The sequence below is a fragment of the Zeus faber genome, assembly GCF_960531495.2.
Source record: "Zeus faber genome assembly, chromosome: 3".
NCBI classification, from domain to species: domain Eukaryota; kingdom Metazoa; phylum Chordata; class Actinopteri; order Zeiformes; family Zeidae; genus Zeus; species Zeus faber.
In genome coordinates this window covers 18,521,988-18,535,866 of record NC_137190.1, presented here as the reverse complement: position 1 = coordinate 18,535,866, position 13,879 = coordinate 18,521,988, and the positions used below count along the sequence as shown (strand labels likewise).

Sequence of the window (13,879 nt, the reverse complement as noted above, 5' to 3'; positions counted from 1 at the left end):
CTACCTAGATATTGTGACTGCAAATAAAGACAAACCTCTTGTGAGAACAGTGTCTCCGCCCTCCTTGTTTATCTGACAGTGCATCGCTTTGCCTTTGTAGGTCCTGAGTGGTATGTATTGCTTTTATTTATTTTCTATCATTACTATTTTTCGAGAATAGCATGTTGCGTGCATTTGTTTTCAAGACATTTGTCTCAATGTGTCGACATATAAATGCGTCTTGTTTTTTTTTGTCACACCCTGCATCAAACTCGGTTTACTTCCTCATTAGGTGCAAGGATAAGGCTCCCTCAAGCGACCTCCGAAGCCTGCCAGGGGGCGGCGTGAGCATCATGTCCTGTATGCGCCCTCCTTTGGGCAGCGTCCCCACTACAGGCGCCGCGGGGGGGGGGGGGGGGGGTTTAAAAGCTCCGGCGGAGAAGAGGGACCGACAGTTTCCAGCGAGCAGACGGGAGAAAGTTTACTCTTCATCGCCGCCGACGTCCTGAAGCAGCGAGAACCCAAGGATGGCCACCCAGACGCAGCAACCGCCTCACCTCCACCTGGCCGAGCTCACCGCCGCGCAGTTCCTCGACATTTGGAAACATTTCGACGCAGACGGTCAGTGCGCTCCGCGTGGCAGTGGGCAATTTTAACGGCAATACGATTTTAAGCGTAAAAACGTCAAAGTGTAAGACCGACATCAAGTAAGAAATGACGTTATATTGCCGTTTGAGCGCTGGTCTTGTTTAGGCAGTTATCACTGTTTAATTACTCTTCTGCACGAAGTGGCTTCAAAATCATATTAGGGGTTATTATGGTGAACTGATTTACTGCTTGACTTTTAAGTGATTTGGGGTTTCAGGCCGACGCAAAACAATATTTGAATTACTCTGGGTGTCAATTTAAATTAGCTTGCGTTTTACTTATAGTCAATTACTGAGTCTATGTTACTTTAACGAGATCAACTAAGAATATGACTAAACTTTTAACTACTGGATTAAAAATATATATTTTTATGAGAAATTCTTAAAGAATGCAAGTAGAAAATCGCGAGCTGTAAAAACTACAATAATAATAATAAAGTATTGTTATTATTATTTGGTTTATTATTATTATTATTATTATTATTATTATACAAAATAATAATAATCTTTAATTGTACAGTAGCTTTCATATACATACAAAATGTACTGTATCTGGTCATTTAGGGTTATAAAGAGAAGGGGGGGGGTCTTTCTGAACCCTGTGACGTCACCAGATGGGACTCTGAAAGCGCGCACACACGCACTTGGGGATGGGAGAGTGGCGTGTGTGCGCGTGTGTTGGGCACAGCTAAATGCTCAAACGGCTTGGCATACACAGCAGATATCCCCCCAAGCATTAAAATCACAAGGCTCAATCTGTTACAGCCCAAGGGTCTTCAACTGTGGGTCCGCGATCCTCCAGTGGTCCGTGGAGGCACTGAGGCATATTGGTGGAGATGGCTCCAAAATTATACATATAAATATACAAAACATATTTCAAATTACCACCCCAAATAGTTGGGGTGAAAAATTTGAACCGTGAATTTGAATATTGATATATTCAAATATCTGTGCAAGCAAAACACAAGATATACTATGCAATGATAATCATTTATTGGTTCTATGGATATATAAATACAAGAAAAAAAACCTTGGCAGGTAAGGTAATGTCCTTTCCCTTAATGTGTTATACTGATAGGCTATACTCCATTAAAAGAAGATAACATTTTGATCACAAACCATTTTTGGGTCCATGGGCTTAAAAAGGTTGAGGATAGTGGATTTGAATATTAAACATGAATTTGAATATAGATCATGAATATTGAACACACAGAAATGTATTTATTTCGTAAGCACTATTATTAAGTTAACATATCCTGTCTGATACTGGCCTCATGTCATGTTTAGTCAGTTAGTTAGCCTATAGTCAAGCTTATTGACTGCATGTCAATTAATTCAATAATTAATAATTAACTACTGCATGTTTGTCCATGTCTCTCAATCATAGGGTGTTGTGAGACCAAAATGTACATTAAACCCAAGACACAAGGCACTTCGTTTTATTACAAGTACATACATAAAAGTGTTCTAATTTCTATTGATGATAACAACAACAATTTTAATTGGTTACAGTGAGTTATCATAATTATGCTACATAATCAATTGTACAGTGTTGCACTGATAATAATACATTTAGTCATACAGTCATCATAACAATCACCGCATTCACACGCACACATTAATCAGAACAACATGAATAGACAGAATAAGATGATGTTTCGAATAGGCGCTTTCATAGAGGTGTTTCAACCTACTGAGTTGGGCTCATTCGTCAGTCGAAATATTAAGCGGAAGTTACAACGAATGAGTACGCGTGACGCGTGCATTCAAAATTTTGACAATTTTGGCCCTTTCATCTCTTTCAGCATGAACACTGCTCCATCACCAGTGTTCTCCACGTTGGTCGGTGTAGTTGGAGATGTAGGACTTGTGGTCGACACCACCTCCCTCGCTCCAATTTTCACTTTGGCTTGGACAGATTTCTGACCTGTGGGTGCATATGCGCAGAGCCAACACACCAGGGCAACACGGTTAAGCCGTGATTACACAATCAACCCGAAAGATGACCGAATAATCTAGCTCTGTTAATCGTGATATGCTGTAGTGTTCACGTAAACACACATGCGCCCTAAAGTTCAGATTTATTTTGATTAAGGAACGTTTTCGGTAAAAAGGTTTGTTTGCGATATCCGATTTGAAAAAAGGCCTGGAGCATATTATGTAATGTCAAGAATTTCTTCGGATAAAATGGTTTCTGCCAACTTTAAATAGAATGTGTCCCACTTAACATGGATTTTAAACAAACAAACAAGCAAACAAACAAACAAACAAACAAATTATAATAAATCAATAAATGTGTACAAGTTATATTGAGCTGTGCAACGCCCTGTATCTCTAATGTGTTTATCTTTGTTGACACACCAAGAGCATTGTTTCTCTGTGGGGATTTTCTTATTTCTGCTTATTTCTAAAGCGCCAGCGCCAACAAAGCCCAGGTAGAACCGTCCACCTCGACGTTTGAATGACGCCAATCGCGGTCAGCAGGGAACGTGCCGCAGACAATCACAAAGGAACGGAGATAAGAGGATGAGAGATTATGAGATATGGAGGGAGATGAGGTCAGGGTCGTATTTTATTGTGGATCAAAATATAAATTTGCAAAAAACGTTGAGAAGAGAACAGACCCTAATCCCCCAAAGAAATTTGGGACAAAGTTCTGCATTCTGATGCGTGTTCTGTTTTATACGGTCAGATACCGTATGACTGTCAGTCAAACCAGTGGAGAGAAATATTGAAATAAATCCTGTTTAGTCATGTGATTGCTGTACAATGTATGTTTCGGGGGTAGAAGATGTAATGCCCTAATAAGCATCAGTCTTTGACCCTTTAGGGCAAATATCCACAACCATGGCCCTGTGTATGGCACAGCTGCATGTTTTTACTCTTTTATTTCGCAGTACATTGGAGAATTCCCACAATTCTTTTCATTACTGTTCATAAATGTTTCTTGTTGACTCATTATTAACTAATAGTATACACACATATACACAATATATGACTCGCAATGTAGGTATGTTAAATAATGTTGATTATTAGAATGACTAACACAATGATAACAGCATTAATAGTTTGTAGATAATGAAAATGAGAATAATCAAAAGGACAGGTGCTATAGATTGAGGATATGAATACAACTCCTTGCATATCTTTAGTATTACCAGTTTTATGATAAATACCATGACTATTTTTCAACAAACCACAAATGCTCTCTACAATAATGGAATAATATACACGCTTTCATAGCTTTCTCATGACAATATGGACAATGGACAATTAGACAATAGAAACCTGTTGTGGCTAAGTTCTGATCATAATAATAATTCTAAAATAAAGAAAAACTGAATACAATTTGAAACCCTACAGCTACTACAGCTACCATGTCAAAACCTACTTAACATCAAAGGAACATCAGGCAGTATAAATTTTACCGGCAATAATGGTTTATCAACAAAACTGAACTTTATTGAAATGATGCGGAAGCTTTTCAATAGAGAGGATCATGTTCACGGGTTGGGGATCCTCAACGGTGTTTTCATTCTCATCTTATACCATATCTGAACTGAAGAGCAGTCAAAACACTGCTCTTCTGAATCTCTTTAATTTAAGATTGAACGTAGGCTTTTGTTTTGTTTTGCCCCCCCCCCCCCCCCCCCCCCCCCCCCCAACAGGAAACGGTTACATTGAAGGGAAGGAGTTGGAGAACTTCTTCCAGGAGCTGGAGGCGGCACGGCAAGGAGTGGGCGTGGTGAGTGAGCCGCCGTTTAAAAACGCTTAATGTAAAAACCTCTACCAGTCAATGACGAACACAACCTCCAGGCCCAGGGGGCGTCCAACTCACTCTCGGTCAAGGGCCAGATTAAACGCCACTCACTTGGTTGGAAGTCCATCTGTGGGTGCGTACAAGTGTGCATGACTAAAGCAGCCCAGTTAAAATCACTAGATATAAATGTGGTTCTTGAAAAAAAAATGTTCTAAAATGATCTTGTGGGTCGCATTGGATCGCCCACACTGCACGTTTGCCACCCCTGCTCTATCCATACCTCCTAAAACCCTTATCCATAGCACACAAAATACTTCTCTCTGCCAAAAAGGTTAAATTAAAATAATGGCTCTCCGTGGAAGGGTAATTATACTTTGATATGTATATACTTTGCTATATATATATTTTGTTTCAGATCTTTAACTGATTGATTTAATGTGTACGTGTTGAATTGCCAGGACCCCTCGCATGCTGCTTTTAAAGAGAAGATGAAAGAGTTCATGGCCAACTTCGATAAGAATGCTGATGGCAGAATTGAAATGTCGGAGGTAATGTAGTTGAGAATCTCATCATTAATATTGTAACAATTCTTCAATTAAATTCAATGAACATTGTAATGTCAACGTGAAGTAAGACCTGTTTCTTTCTTTCTATTTATCTGTCCGCCCTTCTCTTGACAGTTAGCCCAAATTCTGCCCACAGAGGAGAACTTCCTGCTTTGTTTCAGGCAGTTTGTGGGATCCAGTTCTGAATTCATGGCTGTAAGTTTTCGTGTATGTTTTGGTTTTGTTTGTGTGTGACTGTTAACAGAGGTATCAAATAACTCAACCCTGTCCACAACGTTATACATGACCAAAGAGCTCTAAAGGATAGTTTCACCGTTGTTCAACCCAGGCCTTAGTCAAATGTCAGTTCCCAACCTCGCTGAAAGCTTTACTACACTTGATCCACCACTTGACAGCTCATTGATACAGGGTTGGCTACATCAATAACTATAATATTGATTTTAAAGTGAATAAGGAAGGAAATTATATTTGATTTTTGGACATCGGATTCAGATAAGGAATGGAGGTTGAAAAAGTCTTTGCTCATCAGCCAAGCAGCCCAAAGAAGATGGGATTGAAGAAGACTAGTGCATGCCCATTCAAAATGTAAGACTTTATAAGGCATTTTAATGGCACAGTTTAACCAAATGTCGAGGATTCAGTCCTGTGTTCCACAATGGAAGATGAAACTGCTGTTTAAAGTCATACATCGGGAAATGTCTTTGCGACTCAGTCGCATAGCCCTAAAGCCCCGCCCCCGCTGGCTCGCTGTTTATTGAAAGTTTATTAATATTACACGTGCCGCGTGTTGCTCCAAATTCCACACTGCACGTCCTTGGGTCCCCAGCAAAAGCACCCACCAAGTGTGAAGTAGATCGGATGAACGGTTGTCGAGATAATCAAAGGACAGGCAGACTTACAGAGATTCCTTCCTCTGCCTGCCCGGTCAAAATGTAAGACTTTCTAAGACATTTGAATGGCACAGTTTAGCAAAATGTCAATGATTCAGCCCTTAGCATGCCCGCTCAAAATTTAAGACTCTCTAAAGCTGCTTTCACACATGCAAGCCTGGATTAATACCCCAAGGGGCCAACTGGGTTCTGAAGCTCATAGCCCCCCCACCCTCCACCCCACACACATACATATACAAGGGACAAGGGATTAAGTTTCGTTTCAACATTGGGGGGCACACATCAACCTGGGGGTCTGAAGGTCCTCCCCCAGGAACTTATGACAATCAAAAACTTAAATTTCCTGCATTCTGGTGAGTTTTTATCCACCAATTGGTGCCTTTCTGCATAAATATCGGGGGAAATGTCTTAATTTATGTAAAGGAAACTACACAATTCAGGCACCAGGCATGCCCCCCCGAACCAGCCGGTTCAGGGGGCTTATATCACATAGGTCACATGGACCGTTACTGTGAGGGTGTCACAAAGGCAGTTGCTGAGGGTGTAGTCATCTTGCCTATTATGTATAGGTCACGAAGGCAGTTGCAATTGTTTCAGCAGTTTCAACATCTGCAACATCTCGGCTTAACAACTTGTAATTGAGAGAAAGGGAGAGAGAGAGAGAAAACGAGAGAGAGAGAGCGCATCGCAACGAGAGATCAAATGCTCGCAAAGACGGCGCGTGGCGTTACCGGTCCGTGCGCGTCTTTTATTCTCTCCATCATAATGAAAGGGTCTCTCTTCTTTTCTCCACCTCTCCCACCAACCCTGTTGGGCTGCAAATAACGATGTTTACATTTTTTTTTGGAAAATTCATACTTTCATTTTTTCTCCCATCAGCGGAGGGCCCTTTCACGCTCAGGGGCTCCTGTGCATGTACCCAGATTGCCCATATGGTAGATCCGGGCTTGCACACATGCACTGCAACCCTGAAGTTATCCGGACATTACCTGGAGGAGCTGTATGTGTGAATGCAAATGTCAGAATCAGTTGGACCGGACATTAGACAGGCTTTACCCAGCAAGCACCCTAGTACAAAGTCTGCGTAATGTTCGATTGAGCGTTGTATGAACAGAGCAGGTGATTGTCCAGAGTATTCACAGTGAGCAATGGGTGAGTCGCGTGTTGCATGATAGTGATGTCGTTAAAACGCCCACTCACCAAGGGTGAAGCAGAGCGTCTCTGCTTCGTACTCCTTTCTGCTTTCCTTCATATTCCTTTCCACTCTTATGTTTATATTGTGGACGCGTCCAAATATATGGAGTATAAACGTAAAAGAAAGTCACAATTACTAATAAGTCGGTAGCCAGTAGGTGTGAACCAGGGGTGGGGGACCACAGAATTTGGTTTCCATCCGATACCAAGTTATACCAGGGAAGAATCATCAATATCAATACCGATACTGGGTGGGGGGTGGAGTCGGGGGTTTAAGTTGCCATGTGTGACGCGGCACTAGTGAATCGGATCATTTGGCTTAGCTCAGCAATTAGAGCGGCTTTTTAGGCTGCCAAGCGGCTCTTCATTTAGTACCACTTCTGGCTTTTAGAATCCAGCTAAATTTAGGCATGTTTTGACCTTTGATTGGTATGTGTGCACACATATCACTTAAATTATTCAACGTTACTATACTAAGCCTTAGAATTTCCAGAATACCTTAATTAATGTAAAACAACATTTTAGCATTTTTTTTTGTCATATTGATGGTTAGAGAATAACTATCTTAGTTGTGTAAGAAAGATGACACACTACTAATGAAAAAGTAATTAGTTAATTAGTTAATAAATAATTACACAACTCTATACAGATATTAATTTCAATTTTATATATTTTATAAGCATTATATAATATGAAGCAAAAAATAGTTCTGCTCTGTTCAAAAATGTTTTTGTTATTCATCACGCATTTCTTTTTCCGTGATTTAAATTTGCGCACCGAGGGGGCGTCGACCGGCGCAACATACAAAGTCTCACCATAGTTGGCTCTTAATGTTAAGTCCAAAGTGATGTTTCTGGATCGTATTTAACAAATATGTTTTAGGGTCACCCTATTATTCTGTCTTGTATTAATTTACAAAAAAAAAAAAGAAAGCCATAAAAGAAAAGGGCTCTCAGACGGGAGGCGGCTCCCATCGTTCTACAGGAGCCGGATCATAGAACCAACACGTCACTATGCGGCACTCCAAGTGGGCGTGGTGTGGAAAGTATCACCGGAAAGGAAAGGCACCGAGCCAGCGCAAGTGACGAAAGAAAAAAATAAAAATAAAATGGCATTTTACTTATTATTGGAAGAGAGAAACTGATCCTTTTTTTTGTAAGGATCCTTTTGACGGTTGAATCAAACTTAAAAACCCAGACGTAGCATCGATCGTATCGATTCTTTTGGTATCGATCCGCCCACCTCTAGTGTGAACGCGTCTGACCAGTTGTGTGCTACATGTGTGAAAGGGCAACTTCGAATAATGTTCATGTGTGAAAGAAGCTTGAGACATTTTATTGTCACAGTTTAACAAAATGTCAGTGATTCATTCCTGTGTACCACAATGGAAGATGAAACCGCTTGTTAAAGTCATACGGGGACACCAGGGAATGACAGTCTTTGTGACTCAGTGACAGAGCCCCGCTAGCTCACTGTTTGCTGTTTGACACTGCACGTCCTTGGGTTCCCAGCAATACACTCGCCAAGTGTGAAGAAGATCAGATGAACGGTTGTCGAGATAATCAAAGGACATACAAACAGACAGAAAGCGATTCCTCCCTTTATAGTGGCACTAGTGCATGCTCAGATTTAAGACTTAGATAGTTGGCACTGACTGTTATCATTTTAGGACATTTTCACAGATACACTCTTGAAGGTATTTTAACAACTAACACAGTGACAATAACAGTGTTATATAGCAATCTGGACTATACTTGATGAAACACACTGGAGAGACACACTGATCTTCCCACCACAGCGATTCTGTAGGTACTAGAATGTGCTCGCAGGCTCCTAAATCACACAGGAGCAGATTTTTTGTCTCTTCTTTCAGGGAAACCGTATCGGTCCATTAAGAATCGTACCAGCCATCTCTATAAGAGTTTTATAGTTTTATTCTGGTCAGTAATGCACCAAGGTACCATGGGAAGATTATCGGGTTGGGAGGGGAGGGGGGTATTGACTTTTCATATTCTAAAAGCTGCACCCTCCACTATGGTATTGCTTTTAGTTGACCTTCCCCTTTTATTTGGAAATTTAAAAAAAAATAAATCCATACTCTCCCTCATCAGTAGAGTAACTCTGAATAAAAACACAACCACATAATAACAGGACCGCAGGTTTTCCAGATCAGGGTGGCAGGGCATAGGCATTATGATGATTATTGTCGTTGTTGTCGTGGTCTTGTTGTTGTGACCAAGTGGGCCGGGCTCAGAATGTCACCGTACTGGGACGCGGTGCAACCGCCTGCAGTAGCCACCAGCTAAACACTTCTTATCCCCAGAAGATGTAAAATGTATCTCTAAAAACTGATTTATACTGTAAGCAAATAGCCTTTGAAAGAATGAAAAATATTATTTTGACGAAAAAAACATCCCTCATGCATTCTGCTCATTGAAGTGGGGTGAGTTTTGTCAAAATAAAGGTGAAACGCCTAACCCTGATAAAGGTGAAACCCCAAAACCGATATTCTGAGCACAATGCGAAACAAGACCATTTGATGTGGGTCAGGTCTATCACAAAGTCACTGTATTTATAATCATACAGATTCTAACTGTGTTTATAACCACACGTAATGCTGGGTGAGTGTAATGCGTAATGTCATAATTCACCTCAACAAGTAGGCACAGCATGGACCATGGACTACACAGCATATAAAAACTGAACCCAAATCTATCTGATTGTGTCGTAGCTTACACTACCCAGCATGCTCTAATGCTTGAATGTTTTTAATGTAAATGTTTGACTTTTACTGAAATGTCTGCTTCGAAAAATTCTGAATATCTCCCTGCGTTTGTTTAGTTGAACTATCATTTTTTTGGTACTCAATATTATACAACATTTCAGCACCTTACTGCAGTATTATATTGTTATAATGTCTGCCTTAAACTCTAAAATGCTTTTAGTTGTACAACAACGCTTTTAAATGTTGATTAAAATTGTTTTTCCACAGGCTTGGCGAAAGTATGACACTGACCGCAGTGGATACATTGAGTCCAATGAGCTAAAGGTGAAAGACATTTTTTTTTTTTATTATTAACAGTAGATGAAATCATATCTTATTCATGACTTACTTTTAAATATTACTTGAAATTAATCAAATGAAATGACTTCCCAGATGTCTGTCATTAAGAAAGTAGGCTATTGACATCGTATTTTTATGCCGTCCTCATAAATATAAGGACTCTGAACACATTACTATGCATTGGATAATCCCGGGTGATGGTTCCATTAACTGCTGTTATCAATCATGTCTGATTCATACTGTTCAATCAGCCACTCGGGGAGTTTGTGTAATGACAAAAATCTCTTGGCAGGGCTTCCTGTCAGACCTGCTGAAGAAAGCCAACAGACATTATGACGACAAGAAGCTTAATGAGTATACACAGACTATTGTGAGTATCACTGACAAAACGGTTGATTCACCCTCTTTTGACACGCTCCAGTGAAACATAACCGCTCGCGGCGATTCAAAAGTCCGTGGTTTGAAAGATGCGTAGTGTCTGGAGCGGTCCACTCGAAGCCGGTTCCATTTCCTGCTCTCCCCTGCAAATGTTTCTCCAAATGGAAAATGGGGGGTATGGTTTGTGATCGTATCGCCGTCGCTATAGCAACTGGTGATAAACGAAGCAGATTCTCACCTCCGCTAGGACACTCGCTATCTTCAATAATGCAGAGCGAAAGTGCATCCATTAAAGTTTGAGGTGCAGGAGTCTTCCGTTGTAGATATCTGGCCCGCTCAGCAGACCCCGTCTTCATCAAGGTTCTGGTCCCTCAGTCGCAAAGAGGAAGAACAATGTGACGACTATTATTTAAAGATTGTATAACGGTTATATGGTGGTAGCTGTGAAATCAATGCACTGCAGTAGGGAGTGCCATTAAAAAAAACATGAAGGCTCAAAAATGCTAAAAATTGAGATTAGGGGGGAAAAAAACATGAATTTGTGCATTTTTAGAAGTAAAAATTAAACGAAGAAAGTGTCATATTTATTTTATACATATTTATATTTACTTACTGTACATGTGGTTGTTTTATTCCTTTCTGTTACATAATATTACAGTATTATTACAGTATCTAGCAGCCCACTGTCACAAACCATGCTGTATATTGAATTATGCAAATATCCCGTGGGTCATCTGTTTGACCAGCTGGGAATATTAACCCGTTCTAAGCTTCCCTGACAATCATTTCTTGCCGTCTAGTTAAGGATGTTCGATCTTAATGGCGATGGCAAACTCGGACTCTCTGAAATGGCGAGGTCAGTGTGTGTGCGCTCACTCATCTTTCTGTCCCGTTTCGAACCAGCGGCGTAGTTTTCATTTCCAAAACCTTCTCTTTCTTCTAGGCTTTTGCCGACCCAGGAAAACTTCCTCCTGAAGTTCCAAGTAAGACCAACACACTGAAAACACCGACATATTTTAAACTGGCCTGGGGCGTAAGACAATGGGGTTTAGACAGGACGCACGCCCGCCAGATTCTACATAATTCCTCTTTATTTGCGCCTCTCAAAGTGGGTCATATATCATGTAGATTGGGTTGGTGCTGGATTTTTTTGAGGCCGAATTCTCTTGGGATTTGATAAAACATGCAGAATGTTTCACAAATAGAATAGAATCCAACTGATATCCTCTTCACTCGGAAACCGTTTAAAGCATTTTGTTGGACGGTCGAAAAGGACCGCTAAAGCCTCATATCGTCAGATCCCATCAGATCCCCATGTTTGTGTCTAAGCTTGCTTCGCGGTGGTTTAATGCAACAGATATCCAAGTTATTTAAAAAAAAACAAAAATAAACACGAAAAAATTCTATTTGGGAAGAGATCTTTATCATGCATTCTTCAGGTTCAGACAACTCTACGCAGCAGGTTTGGTTGTTTCAACGTCTTTACAGTATTAACTGGACACATGCGGGGACATTTTTCTCATTCTGTGCTGTTATCTCCGCTGGTTTATTCACAAGTGAGCCCAAGTATATTCAAAGCAGAGTGTTTCTATTTCTTTTTTCGTCAATCTCCTTACGATTGTATCTGTGGTGTTAAATCTACCATATGCAAAAATGTTGCAGCCACACTTTCTACCACGCAGTGGAAAATCAACAGTTCCTTTCTGATGCGGGATTAGTCTGTCCGATCGGGATTAACTCAACACTAATCCCAGTTATCATAATCTGCATGGATTAATATCAACCCGAGATAATGCCAGGCTTCTTTCGCACTCTAGAAATAACCTTCATGTTTCTAACAATTCAATAATTTCTTCTTTCTCTCTGTCTCGCCCCCCCCCCATTCTCTCGGCCAGGACATCACACTCACGGCTGAGCAGTTCAACGCTCTTTTCACCTTGTTTGATAAGGTGAATGATGTTCGAATAATGTTTGTGACATTTTAACCTTTTAACCTCTTGGGTGCACACTTAAAAAAAACACACTTTCTAATAAAAATGTGATCAAACATGATCATTTTGACTCTTATCTGTATCTTTCCTCAGGATGGTAACGGCTATATCGACGAGCAGGAGCTGGACGCTTTGCTGAAGGACCTCTGCGACAAGAAGAAAATGGTAATGATGAGGAATCGCCTTATCTATTAAACGGTGTATTGACACATACACGTTCTTAAGCTCGAGCAGCTTCACGTTTAGCGAACTCTGGTTTTACCGCTGACAGTCTTGTCTTTTATATTTCCTCCCTAAAACCGTCCGCGGGGAGCAGAACATAGGCACCTCCGGGCTGACGGGGTACAAGAGGAGCATCATGGCTCTATCGGACGAGGGGAAGCTCTACCGCACCGAGCTGGAGATCGTTCTGTGTCGGGATTCCACGCTGTGAGCGCTCAGCCCCGGGACCAAATGCATGTGTGATCCTATCTTCGCCGAACCACTCGAGGTCAACACGAGTGTGCCGCTGAAAGCATAACCAACCCTCTGCCCAACCTAGCTCTAGCACCGCGACACCCCCCTTCCCCCCTCAAGTCTACACACCGCTTCATTGTGGGATACATAACAAAAATATCTCTATATCTTTCTCCCTTTTATTGTACTTTTTCGTGTATGCTTTGGTTTTCTTTTTTCTTTTTTTATATTTCTCTTATTTATATAAATTCTTGCTCTCCATTCCCTATGCACACAATTCTTATTTCTATAGTATAAGTTGACTTGTTTGGTTGATGTTTGCGTTAGACTCGTACTCTTATACAGAAGGCATTATTGATGTTAATCAACAAAAAATATCAAAATAATCATCTACACATTCGTCTCACCTACTGAATCTCACGAGATCCATTTCCCCCTCGACGTCCCACCTGTACATTTTAGAGTGAACGTGTGAAATGTGCTGCGCTTTCTAATAAAGTGGTTTCTCTTCACAATGGGCTCAGGATGTGCATTATTGCTCTGGTAAACATGATCTGATTTCGGTGAAGGCTGCAGATCAGTCCAGATGTTCCAATCATCGTGCCATCTCTAGAGTGCTCCCCTCCCCACCCACTCTTCTAATCTCCTGGCCAAAGAAAGTGGGATGAGGAGAGGGCTTGTTCGGCTTCCACTTTTCTCACAGATAAGAGCTTCAGGGGCGCTCGTGCGTCTCTGTAACACTCTCTCATCTCTGTTTTATGACTTTTATATATTCTAGTAAAATACAAACGCATACACGCTCTGCAAATACTGCTATTTCTCAATATGTTATCTAATTACACAATATTATGTAAAACTAAATTGTGTCTTTGATATACATTGGAAACGTTACATTTTTGAATTCATTGTATATTTATTTTATATATTTTCCATTAATTAATTATCAGCACTTCA

At 40.7% G+C, this 13,879-nt stretch overlaps 1 protein-coding gene across 3 annotated transcripts; it reads left to right on the top strand.

Annotated features, from left to right (window-relative positions):
- Positions 1–506: 506 nt before the first annotated feature.
- LOC307227682 (calretinin-like) lies at positions 507–12,902 on the top strand (the record flags this gene model as incomplete). Of its 3 annotated transcripts, none has more annotated exons than XM_079997083.1 (11): positions 507–600; positions 4,295–4,371; positions 4,845–4,934; positions 5,067–5,147; positions 10,029–10,085; positions 10,393–10,470; positions 11,279–11,334; positions 11,422–11,461; positions 12,374–12,427; positions 12,563–12,631; positions 12,786–12,902. In XM_079997083.1, 11 exons carry the CDS (start codon positions 507–509, stop codon positions 12,900–12,902), a joined length of 813 nt encoding a protein of 270 aa, XP_079853209.1. The 3 variants fall into 3 exon arrangements, with proteins under 3 accessions (XP_079853209.1, XP_079853208.1, XP_079853207.1); XM_079997082.1 differs by having other exon boundaries at positions 12,563–12,634; XM_079997081.1 differs by having other exon boundaries at positions 12,563–12,634; positions 12,783–12,902.
- Between the last annotated feature and the right edge of the window lie 977 nt (positions 12,903–13,879).